The 12,050-nt window shown below is 36.9% G+C and overlaps 1 protein-coding gene across 1 annotated transcript; it reads left to right on the top strand.

Moving 5' to 3' along the window:
• The first annotated feature begins 6 nt into the window (after window positions 1-6).
• Window positions 7-11,247, top strand: LOC149770053 (UPF0489 protein C5orf22 homolog). Its single transcript, XM_089949470.1, has 4 exons — window positions 7-69; window positions 2,757-2,860; window positions 5,725-5,934; window positions 10,925-11,247. The coding sequence occupies exons 2-4, from the start codon at window positions 2,826-2,828 to the stop codon at window positions 11,052-11,054; spliced, it is 375 nt and encodes a 124-aa protein (XP_089805596.1). The 5' UTR covers window positions 7-69; window positions 2,757-2,825; the 3' UTR covers window positions 11,055-11,247.
• Window positions 11,248-12,050: the final 803 nt, after the last annotated feature.

Below are 12,050 nucleotides of genomic sequence, written 5' to 3'. Positions count from 1 at the left end.
AGTCCACAACAGTATCTGACACTAAAAGATCTCTACCATTTTAACAAACCAGATGGAGATACAGATGAGGTTTGTCATTTAATCTCAGTATTTGTCTCACCTGTAACAAAATGCAGTTTATACTCATTTATTTAGTAAGTCCAACTGCAAACAACCTAGATCCTATATGTTGTGTCATAATGTGCCTGAGGATCAGGGTCTATGCTGTTTGTTATACTGATTACTCCTAACAAACTGCACAGACCCAGATCTGCTGGTGCATTATGTGAAGGCAGATCTGGATCCATGCAGTTTGTAGTTGGACTTGTTTTATAAGTGAGTATATAGAGTATAATGAAAGTGGGACTTATTGGTCACAAGTCTCTCAGAACTTTATTCACTAGGTATCAACATGTATAGCTTTATCTCCTGTTTGCTTTAGTGAATTGTAATCAGTCCACATATTTGTCTATGGCTGAAAGAGGCAGAGGCAAAGGTCATAAGGGGTCATCTGTTTGGAGAAGTATCAATGATAAAACTAAAGCTTTAAGATTTCCATGACGTAGGCCTATGTAATGTGTACTGTCAGTTCACTTATCGTGATGGGATACTAATTCATGTGGCTTTGACGCTGCTGTAACCATGAATTTCAAAACCCAATGAAATTTTTTTAATCATCAAGAAAGTTGGACCAATTTATGTGTCGAAATTACTAAATGAGTGGAATTGATGGAGGTCACTTTCAATTAAATCTACAGTAAGGTGATTGAATGGGAATGGTCTAAGTCAGATGATTGTGATTAGGTCCGAGGCACTGCTCAAAACATGCATGGAGGGTCAGAGTTTTTCATATATATATTTTCTTTCTCCCAATATATTGGTCTGGCCCTCAGTGACTTAAGCAGCTGGTCTGGTCCTCAGTGCCTAAAAACAGCAGGTCTGGTCATCTTTAGCTCATCTGGTCCTCAGTGCCTAAAGGCAGCAGGTCTGGTCATCTTTAGCTCATCTGGTCTGCAGTGCCTAAAGGCAGCAGGTCTGGTCATCATTAGCTCATCTGGTCCTCAGTGCCTAAAGGCAGCATGTATGGTCCTCAGTGCCTAAAGACAACAGGTCTGGTCCCCTATACCTGGAGGCAGTAGGTCTGATCTTCAGTGTTTAAAGGTAGCATGTCTGGTCCTCTGCCTAAAGGCAGCTGGTATGGTCCCCTGTGCCTAGAGGCAGTAGGTCTGATCCTCAGTGCCTAAAGGAACTTAGTATGTCTGTTATTCAGTGCCTAAAGGCAGCAGATCTGGGGCCTCAGTGCCTAAAGTCTGGCAGCTGTTTGTAAGGGGTCCTGATATTCTAATGGCTTGTGCCAGTTTTTTTTGCTGAAAATGAATGTGGAGTCCATATAATGTCAAATTTAACATAAAATATTAATTCAAGCTAAATCACATTTTGAGGAAAAAGAAAATGTTGATATATGTAATTATTTAATGTACTGAAAAATGTCATTTAGGGTTCTGGATTTGCTACTGCTTTAATATTAGTATTATCTATCCATGATTCATTTTCTTTTCAAACTTGTCAAATATGTTGTTTCAGTAGAAAATTGAAATGGATACAGGACTCTTATGCAAGTATTATGACTCTTTGTCTTAAACTAATAGAAAAGAGCAAAAACCAACAAGGTTTGTAAAATTCAACAATTAATTTATTTCCTTAGAATACAAAGTGAAAATTTAAAAAGAACTTACATTATTGTGAATCAAGTGTCCAAAATAGTCCAAAATGTTCTAACACCAGTCCTAATTAAAAGTAAACTCCAGTGATATTCCAAATAAGATCCAGTACTGAATGTGTTGATGTGCCTTTAATGGCCTGTGATGTGGATACATGCCGACAGTATTTTGATGAATCACAATAATTTAATCCAAGATGTCCTTGTTTAAATTCACCATTAATCCAAACTAATGTTTCTGTCAAAGGATATTATTGAGTACTTTCCAGAGAATAATAATCAGAACAAATGATTCCAACCAAATCAAAAACAACACAACAATACAAAGGATTCTGCTTCTGATGTTATTGCACGAATGAGTAATTTCTCAAGTAAACAAGATAATATATTAACAAAAACTCACAAAAGTAGAGCCAGTGTGTAGGTTCAAAGTTCATTTCTAGAAAATTCTAAGTTTTTTAAGATCTGTTTCTAAAATTATAATAAATAACATGGGAAGCATCAGGTTCAACAGGTTCTGCACGGAGGGATTCCAGTATCCTAGACCCAGAACCAGATAAACTTCCATTTTTAACCCATGCTTATTGAGAGGAGTTAACTGTGTATTATTTGTTTACAAAATAGATGTTACTGGTCAGATACACAGTGAACAATTATACCTAGCAATTAATCATGGAGAAAAAAATCTAACAACACAGATTCAATACACATAACACAGGTAACATCAAACCTGATGAATAACGGTGATCCTTTGAACTGTTCCAGTGAAGGCATTTTTAAAAAAAATTTAAAAAATTAAATTATATTCTGATTGCCCAAAGAGTTTGCATGAAAATGATACAAAATTCTACACAACAAATGTGCCTTGCATGGGTCAGAAGTATATTTTACTGGAATAGTCCTTAATCAAGTAAAATGCTGTGTAGTAAATTATTTACATCAAACTGTGACACATGCTGCTTTTTCAGAGAAATTTAATGAAAATTAATTGTTTTATTTTGGTTTGTAGATTATGTGACTGTTGCAGTTTAAATAGTTTTTGTTTTTCTTCTATCAGGATGTAGAACTTTGTGTACAGAAGAGGCACAGGCAGTTGTTCTCCCTGAAGGAAGTTTTCAATTCTTTGATGAAGGACAAAGATGCCATTATTGACCATCCAAGGTGAGAACAATTGTCATGGTCCATGTAGAGTCATTCATAATGACAGCACCAAATCCAAAATTACTTGGGGCCCTGAGTGGCCAAGTGGTCTAAAGCGCTCTTTGTTACGGATCACTGCCATCTCACCTCTGTCTGCGGTGGTTCGAGTCTAAGATTCAGCCAATGTGGGCATGTGAGAAAGCTTGCCAGTAGCTTCTCGTGGGTCGGTGGTTCTTTCCGGGGTTTTCCGGGTTCTTCCTCCACCATTAATACTGGCCGCCATGTATAGCCTATTGTGCTGAAAAATGGCGTTAAACCCCACAACAACAACAACAACCAAAATTACTCAGCCTGTTCATGCTTCTAACACAATCAGTTTACCAGACATTGAGAATTTATGAAATATTCAGTGAGATTTCAGGAAATTCTATGAGATGATTTTTCTTTGAGTTCATCCATTGGGTTGATTTTAACATTTTTAAAAGTTGTATATTGTGTAGAATATGCTGAATTGATTCCATGTACAGGTATACTCAGACATACAGCATACTATGTACAGGTATACTCAGACATACAGCATACTATGTACAGGTATACTCAGACATACAACATACTATGTACAGATATACTCAGACATACAGCATACTATGTACAGGTATACTCAGACATACAGCATACTATGTACATATATACTCAGACATACAGCATACTATGTACAGGTATACTCAGACATACAGCATACTATGTACAGATATACTCAGACATACAGCATACTATGTACAGGTATACTCAGACATACAGCATACTATGTACAGATATACTCAGACATACAGCATACTATGTACAGGTATACTCAGACATACAGCATACTATGTACAGGTATACTCAGACATACAGCATACTATGTACAGATATACTCAGACATACAGCATACTGTGTACAGGTATACTCAGACATACAGCATACTATGTACAGGTATACTCAGACATACAGCATGCTATGTACAGGTATACTCATACATACAGCATACTATGTACAGATATACTCAGACATACAGCATACTATGTACAGATATACTCAGACATACAGCATACTATGTACATATATACTCAGACATACAGCATACTATGTACAGGTATACTCAGACATACAGCATACTATGTACAGATATACTCAGACATACAGCATACTGTGTACAGATATACTCAGACATACAGCATACTATGTACAGGTATACTCAGACATACAGCATACTATGTACAGGTATACTCAGACATACAGCATACTATGTACAGCTATACTCAGACATACAGCATACTGTGTACAGGTATACTCAGACATACAGCATACTATGGAAAGACCTATGATATGTTCTTACAGCAAAGAATATTATTAGGAATAAGTGTTACAAAAGGAAAGGTATTATTCTGTGAAAATCAGAGTTCAGGGAGCAAGATTGAGATGTTCAAAGATCGTGTGGTTATTCCTCACACTGGGATATCAAAGATATGCACGTTTCCTAAACATGACATGAAGTGAACACTCATTTAAGATCATCCCAGAAATGTGGTGACCTTATATCATATGAGGTGTTGATTAAAATACTATTTTGATTTCTGGTATGTTATGAGGGGGCATATAAAATTTATCAAAATGGAGTGAGAGCAGTCATAGACACTGTGAATTCATTTATTTTCATGGATAGAAATGTTCATAGTTGGCAAAATAGTGACATTTGGTTGGTATTTTCATTTGTGCTTTTGAGAAGATCTTATTCTCTCCCAAAATAATTGTTTGTTGCATGCATCTTTAAACTTGTGCTTGGTAGCCACCACAAATTCTAAAAAAATTGGTTCCCAATTATTAAAATGTATTGTGTAGTATTTACGTATTTTTCTATATGAAACTAGTATGGAACATTAGACACAGAGCAGTTATTTAGAAGAAAACAAAACAACAAAATTACCCGTTCTTTGAAAAAAAAAGAAATATATGATATATTGACCTCTGAAGAGCTGTTGACATGTTACAGAGGGCCACATCCCTTGTGCCCACCCAAGGACATGAGCAAAGAGGACGAGTCGCACATTGATAAACAAAAGTATGTGAAGATATTATTGTCAGAATATAATGGTAATTATTATTTTAATATAATTGCTAAGAGGAAAAAAAAAACCCACTTTAACAAATAGTGATATACTCCTTGACTCCATTGTTCAGATCCCTCCCCATCACCACCCATGAACATCATACAGGGTCAAGAGTGATACCACAAAAAGGAGAAGTATGTTATGTAAAGTAAACTAGGGAAGCAGTTACAGAATTACAAGTACTGAATATAAAAAAACTAAATAAAGGTGTTCATCAACATAGATATAATTTACATTGGGAGGAGTTCCCAGTTCATGTCCAAAATAGCAAATTACAGGGAATCCATTGGCTTTGAATACAGTTTTAGTTGTGCATCTTGTACTGTTCATTTGGCAGAGTTTACTGCACATTCCCATGTATCAACTCATTAAAAGTCCCAGCATGGAGATCTAGGAACTTTGTAGTTTACCGTTCTGTTTCCCACCTGTGTGCCCCTCTCTGCAATAGCATATAAACAACATAGCTTAGAAGCCATCTAACATATTCAGAGGCTCTATTGTGTGTGGAAACTCTGTTCAATACATCATTGGCCACTCATGTCCATTTTTGTTTTGCTCTAGCAAACCTGGACTCTATAGTAAATCTTAATTTGACAGCTTTAACAGCTGGATTTGTTACTCAGATAGGACACTTTTTTTTGTGGTTAACATTAGGATTCAGTTTTAACAAGTTACATCCATAATTAATAGAGCTCTGAGAGGACAGAAAGCTTAAAGAGGCATTTTGCTTTTCAGAAAGGATGACATTTTGGCCCTTGTAAAAGATCTGACCTGTGAAGGGATGAAGACTGCTGACCTTGACCTTTTGCATGAGGCAGGTTGTACATGTGACGATACAGAACTTCCACACAATGTCAGCACTGAAAGCGAGATCTTAAAACTAGTTGATGCTACACAGGAACTGTTGTCTCACCTTCCAAAGCCAACCATTGTAACTATAGCAAGGTAAGAAACATTGGGTCAGGTTAGAAAATTTCATGGACAATCGGGAATCGGGGGGAAGGGAATCTTGATTGTTAAGTGATTTAGTTTATTATGAAGGAAGAATTTATTACATAAATGTCCTTTCTACAGTGAATAAAGTAATGCATTATTTACAGTATTATTGTTAAGGAAAAGTTTAGAAGATGAGGAAATACATGTGCATCTAACCTCTACCTTGGTCACCCATCAGAGGATGTTATGGCCTGGATCCTCCTGCAAAAGGTAATAAAGCTAATGAAAGCAGCTGAATGGAAGTAGCTAGTCACACACGACTACTGAGTATGGAATAACATATGGCATTTTCTTAATGAGATTTTGTTTCTGGGTAAATGCAGTAAAAGATTCAAAGCCATTGCTACAAGGAAGTTGTGCTGGCCTAATCAAGGTGTCATTAGGACACTGGATTCATTTATTTTTCTTCCAGTGAGGTTACATCACAAAGCTAAGGCTTATGAAAAAGTCATCTATGCATACCAGCCAACATCCTCAATAATATCTCAGACTGAATAGTTGCATTCCGATGTAAGGCTCTAATCTCATTGGCTAGTATTATCCTATTGCATGGCTCTAGTATTATCCTATTGCATGGCTCTAGTATTATCCTGTTGCATGGCTCTAGTATTATGCTATTGCATGGCTTTAGTATTATGCTATTGCATGGCTCTAGTATTATGATATTGCATGGCTCTAGTATTATGCGGTTGCATGGCTCTAGTATTATCCTATTGCATGGCTCTAGTATTATGCTATTGAATGGCTCTAGTATTATGATATTGCATGGCTTTAGTATTATGCTATTGCATGGCTCTAGTATTATGCTATTGAATGGCTCTAGTATTATGATATTGCATGGCTCTAGTATTATCCAATTGCATGGCTCTAGTATTATGCTATTGCATGGCTCTAGTATTATCCTATTGCATGGCTCTAGTATTATGCTATTGCATGGCTCTAGTATTATGCTACTGCATGGCTCTAGTATTATCCTATTGCATGGCTCTAGTATTATGCTATTGCATGGCTCTGTTATTATGCTATTGCATGGCTCTAGTATTATGATATTGCATGGCTCTAGTATTATCCTATTGCATGGCTCTAGTATTATGCTATTGCATGGCTCTAGTATTATGATATTGCATGGCTCTAGTATTATCCTATTGCATGGCTCTAGTATTATCCTACTGCATGGCTCTAGTATTATGATATTGCATGGCTCTAGTATTATCCTATTGCATGGCTCTAGTATTATGCTATTGCATGGCTCTAGTATTATCCTATTGCATGGCTCTGTTACTATGCTATTGCATGGCTCTAGTATTATCCTATTGCATAGTTCTAGTATTATGCTATTGCATGGCTCTAGTATTATGATATTGCATGGCTCTAGTATTATCCTATTGCATAGCTCTAGTATTATGATATTGCATGGCTCTAGTATTATCCTATTGCATGGCTCTAGTATTATCCTATTGCATGGCTCTAGTATTATCCTATTGCATGGCTCTAGTATTATGCTATTGCATGGCTCTAGTATTATCCTATTGCATGGCTCTAGTATTATGCTATTGCATGGCTCTAGTATTATGATATTGCATGGCTCTAGTATTATCCTATTGCATGGCTCTAGTATTATGCTATTGCATGGCTCTGTTATTATGCTATTGCATGGCTCTAGTATTATGATATTGCATGGCTCTAGTATTATCCTATTGCATGGCTCTAGAATTATGCTATTGCATGGCTCTAGTATTATGATATTGCATGGCTCTAGTATTATGATATTGCATGGCTCTAGTATTATCCTATTGCATAGCTCTAGTATTATGATATTGCATGGCTCTAGTATTATGATATTGCATGGCTCTAGTATTATCCTATTGCATAGCTCTAGTATTATCCTATTGCATGGCTCTAGTATTATGATATTGCATGGCTCTAGTATTATCCTATTGCATGGCTCTAGTATTATCCTACTGCATGGCTCTAGTATTATGCTATTGCATGGCTTTAGTATTATGATATTGCATGGCTCTAGTATTATCCTATTGCATGGCTCTAGTATTATGCTATTGCATGGCTCTGTTATTATGCTATTGCATGGCTCTAGTATTATGATATTGCATGGCTCTAGTATTATCCTATTGCATGGCTCTAGTATTATGCTATTGCATGGCTCTAGTATTATCCTATTGCATGGCTCTAGTATTATGCTATTGCATGGCTCTAGTATTATGATATTGCATGGCTCTAGTATTATCCTATTGCATGGCTCTAGTATTATGCTATTGCATGGCTCTGTTATTATGCTATTGCATGGCTCTAGTATTATGATATTGCATGGCTCTAGTATTATCCTATTGCATGGCTCTAGAATTATGCTATAGCATGGCTCTAGTATTATGATATTGCATGGCTCTAGTATTATGATATTGCATGGCTCTAGTATTATCCTATTGCATAGCTCTAGTATTATGATATTGCATGGCTCTAGTATTATGATATTGCATGGCTCTAGTATTATCCTATTGCATAGCTCTAGTATTATCCTATTGCATGGCTCTAGTATTATGATATTGCATGGCTCTAGTATTATCCTATTGCATGGCTCTAGTATTATCCTACTGCATGGCTCTAGTATTATCCTATTGCATGGCTCTAGTATTATCCTACTGCATGGCTCTAGTATTATGATATTGCATGGCTCTAGTATTATCCTATTGCATGGCTCTAGTATTATCCTATTGCATGGCTCTAGTATTATGATATTGCATGGCTCTAGTATTATCCTATTGCATGGCTCTAGTATTATCCTACTGCATGGCTCTAGTATTATGATATTGCATGGCTCTAGTATTATCCTATTGCATGGCTCTAGTATTATCCTATTGCATAGCTGAAGGCATCAGAAATCTAGGAGCAACATCCTCAGATTGGTGCCATTTTTATTTTCTCAAAGAGCCAGAGAAAGGAACTGGCCACATGCATAACTGTAAAAACACTATATTCCTTCATATGCTGTCAAAGTTGAGAGCTTTCTAACACTGATTTGAGTTACCGTTCAGCATCACGTGTAATATCTTGAAAATGTCTTCACCACCAAATAAAAATGAAATGTATTGCTCAAAAAGTGAAGTTTAATTTGGAATATATCAAAAATTGGCAGTGCATTCTGCCATTAAACACTGATATACATCATGCTTTTTGTACACAGTGTGCCACAAATTGAAGTATTAGGCATGGTGGCAGAGACGATGTGAGGAAGCACATCAATTGCAAAAAACACCTATAAGTTGGAAAAATTAAGAATTCGCAGATTTCAGTTCTGGAATATTTTAAGCCATCAGTGGAAGACCTGCAAGCTACCAATGCTGAAGCATTATTTGTGAGTTTTCTAGTTGAACACAATCTACCTTTATCAGCTGGAGACCATGCTAAGCATTTGTTCCGACAAATGTTCCTGGACTTGAAAATTGCTTCCAAATTTTCCTGTGGAATAACCAGAAGTGCTGCAGCTCCAGCAACAGTGACAGTGAAAGAGTATTTTCTCTAGTGAGGAAAAATAAGACAGACTTTAGGGCCCCTGTATATCACTGACAGAAAATTTGTCAGTTTTAGTCACCAATATCAACCAGCAGGCAAGAAGTCTGAACTGTTTAGAAAACAAATTTACGAACAAGCAGTTGAGAAAGTTCAAGTCTGCCACAGTATCATATCTTGATAAATAACCACAAGAACAAGTGAAGTTTATGAATACCATAATAAATAGAAATGCAGATATATTTCTGCATATATGTAGTGTTTTAGTTTTATATTGCGATCTTGATATAGTGTAGTATTGACGGTCCGAGTGGATGGAGTTATTGTCATGGTATTTTTTACTAATTCATGTCCAAATTCACTACTTTTTATCCCTATTTTCACCAATTGTGAGCCTGGAAGGTTGGCAGCAATGCTGACTTTTGAGAGCTGAGTCTTCCTGGGAATGTTTGTTGCTAGATTGAGTATATCACTGACCCTGATCCTGTCCTGTCCTATGTGACAGGGGCAATCAAAATCACCTTGGAGGTCTGATCCCTTATTTTCTTAATCACTCTCAGAATAAGAACAGTAAGAGTAAAAGCACATCCAGATCTCACCCCTAATGAACAGCTGAATGTCCTCTTCTCATACATTTGAGTCCAGGGCCAGTGATATAAAGATTGCACCATTTGAAAAGATTTATTATTGAACTATCCAGAACAGTGCAAATCCTGTGGACGATTGACTGGTGCCAAGACAGTTTGAGGTAAAGAATCTGACATCTTGAAATTTAACAAGCTAAGACATGGAGTTTGCTCAGTTTTTGTCATATCTGCATGGTAATTAAATGCTGGAAGGATCATCAAAGAAATTCCCAAACCAAGATACAGATCTGGTGATTTGGCCCCCAGCTTCCTTGTTTTGGGAGGTAATTGACCAAGAATTGTTGTTGTTGTCAACGGGTTTAGCATTATTTTTCAGCTCAAAATAGGCTATACATGGCGGCCAGTATAAATGCTGGAGGAAGAACCTGGGAAAATCACAGAAAGAACCACTGACCCATGAGAAGCTACCGGCAAGCTTTCTCACATACCCACATTGGCCGAGCCCAAGAGTCGAGGTGAGATGGCAGTGAACTGTAATGGTAAGCACATTAGAACAGGCGGGGCCCCACCAAGGATTGTTGAAATTGATCATGGCAACATCTCCATCTATGAGGTTCTGCCAGGAATTAAAGGGATTGTTTGTTGCTTTCATTTCCATATTTTTGTTGAAGGATCTTCTCCTTCTGCGAATTCATCTTCCCAGGAGGGCTAGATTCAGGAGTAGTGGAAGTTAATTCCTAACATTAATGTGATTGGGTAATATGAGAGGGAAAAGTGGTGGATTATGTTGCTTAAGTACAGATTCTGAGTTCTCCATTTATTTTCAGGTCCAGTAATGATGACTACTGCCCAAAGGACCAGGTGGACTTTATTCAAAACAAGGTGTTGGAGACACTACAGGATCTCTACCTGGAAATCTCAGTCACCATGGATTATGATGAACCCAGTGTACAATAATAAGCATTAGCATTCTAGATAAATTTCCAAATTTGATGTGAAAGCAGTATATTTATAATCAGCACCTACTGTAGGTCAGCCCATCTAATCTTTTTTGTGAACTTGTTTTCAAAATGAGGCACATTGCCCTTGTCGGTTGGAATGTACCAACATATATATTGCAATTTTGGTATGCATTAAATTGTAGATGATATTTTGATGTTCATTGTTGTAATTATCCAATTTTAATCATCCCACACGACCCATATATCCAAACTTCTGTTAAGTCCTCAATCCCAGTGCTTTGATTTGATGTTTTTGTTGTGCTCATCTATTGTTATTATTAAGCCCAAAGTGTTATTTAATATTTTTTCAGTTCCAGAATATCCCTATGATGGGAAAGGAAGTCAGTCCTATTTATTTCACAGGTGGTTCTTTCATCAGTTCTTCTGGCCATAGACAAGAAGCTCATATGCTACATACTGTTGTCCATCATCCATCGGTTTGCACAAGTTTGCTACTGCTACTCCTTCTAAGCTACTTGTAGGATTGCCATTAAACATTGAAAACACATTTATCGATAGGTCTAGTTGGTCCTATATGAAAATAGTGATTCTTGGACATCCAATATACTCACCATTGTTGAAAATCCTGTTACTGCTACCCTTCGAGAATGGATGGTCATGTCAACATAGGTTTTTCACCCAAAAATATGGTATTCAGTTGGACCTAAATGAAAGGTGTTTTGATCTCACATGCAGTATAGCTGCCATGGTGGCCAACTTTAAAATTTTGTCATTGCTCCTTAATATGCAGTCATATTGCGATGGGATCGGACTTAAAGACCTCTTTTGATATCTGGTTGGTCATAAATGCAAATGGTGTCTATCTGACATCTTGAAAATCTTGCTATGGCTACTTATGAACAGATCAGCACAGGATTTTCACTAAAAGACCTATGTCTTGTTGGTTGTAAGTGTAAATGGTGCTATCTGACGTATATGTCAGCCATGGTGA

Source organism: Sinohyriopsis cumingii, unplaced genomic scaffold, assembly GCF_028554795.1.
Source record: "Sinohyriopsis cumingii isolate HCF-2022 unplaced genomic scaffold, ASM2855479v2 utg002809l, whole genome shotgun sequence".
Lineage (NCBI taxonomy): Eukaryota > Metazoa > Mollusca > Bivalvia > Unionida > Unionidae > Sinohyriopsis > Sinohyriopsis cumingii.
The sequence above is the reverse complement of the archived record's forward strand: the minus strand, read 5'-3'. Positions and strand labels throughout refer to the sequence as shown.

Bases quoted from the DNA above. Each gene is read 5' to 3' on its own strand.
- LOC149770053 (XM_089949470.1), top strand. From the start codon at position 2,826: ATGAAGGACAAAGATGCCATTATTGACCATCCAAG. The intron at 2,861-5,724 runs GTGAGAACAATT...TTTGCTTTTCAG, and splicing joins GCCATTATTGACCATCCAAG to AAAGGATGACATTTTGGCCC. The intron at 5,935-10,924 runs GTAAGAAACATT...ATTTATTTTCAG, and splicing joins ACCATTGTAACTATAGCAAG to GTCCAGTAATGATGACTACT.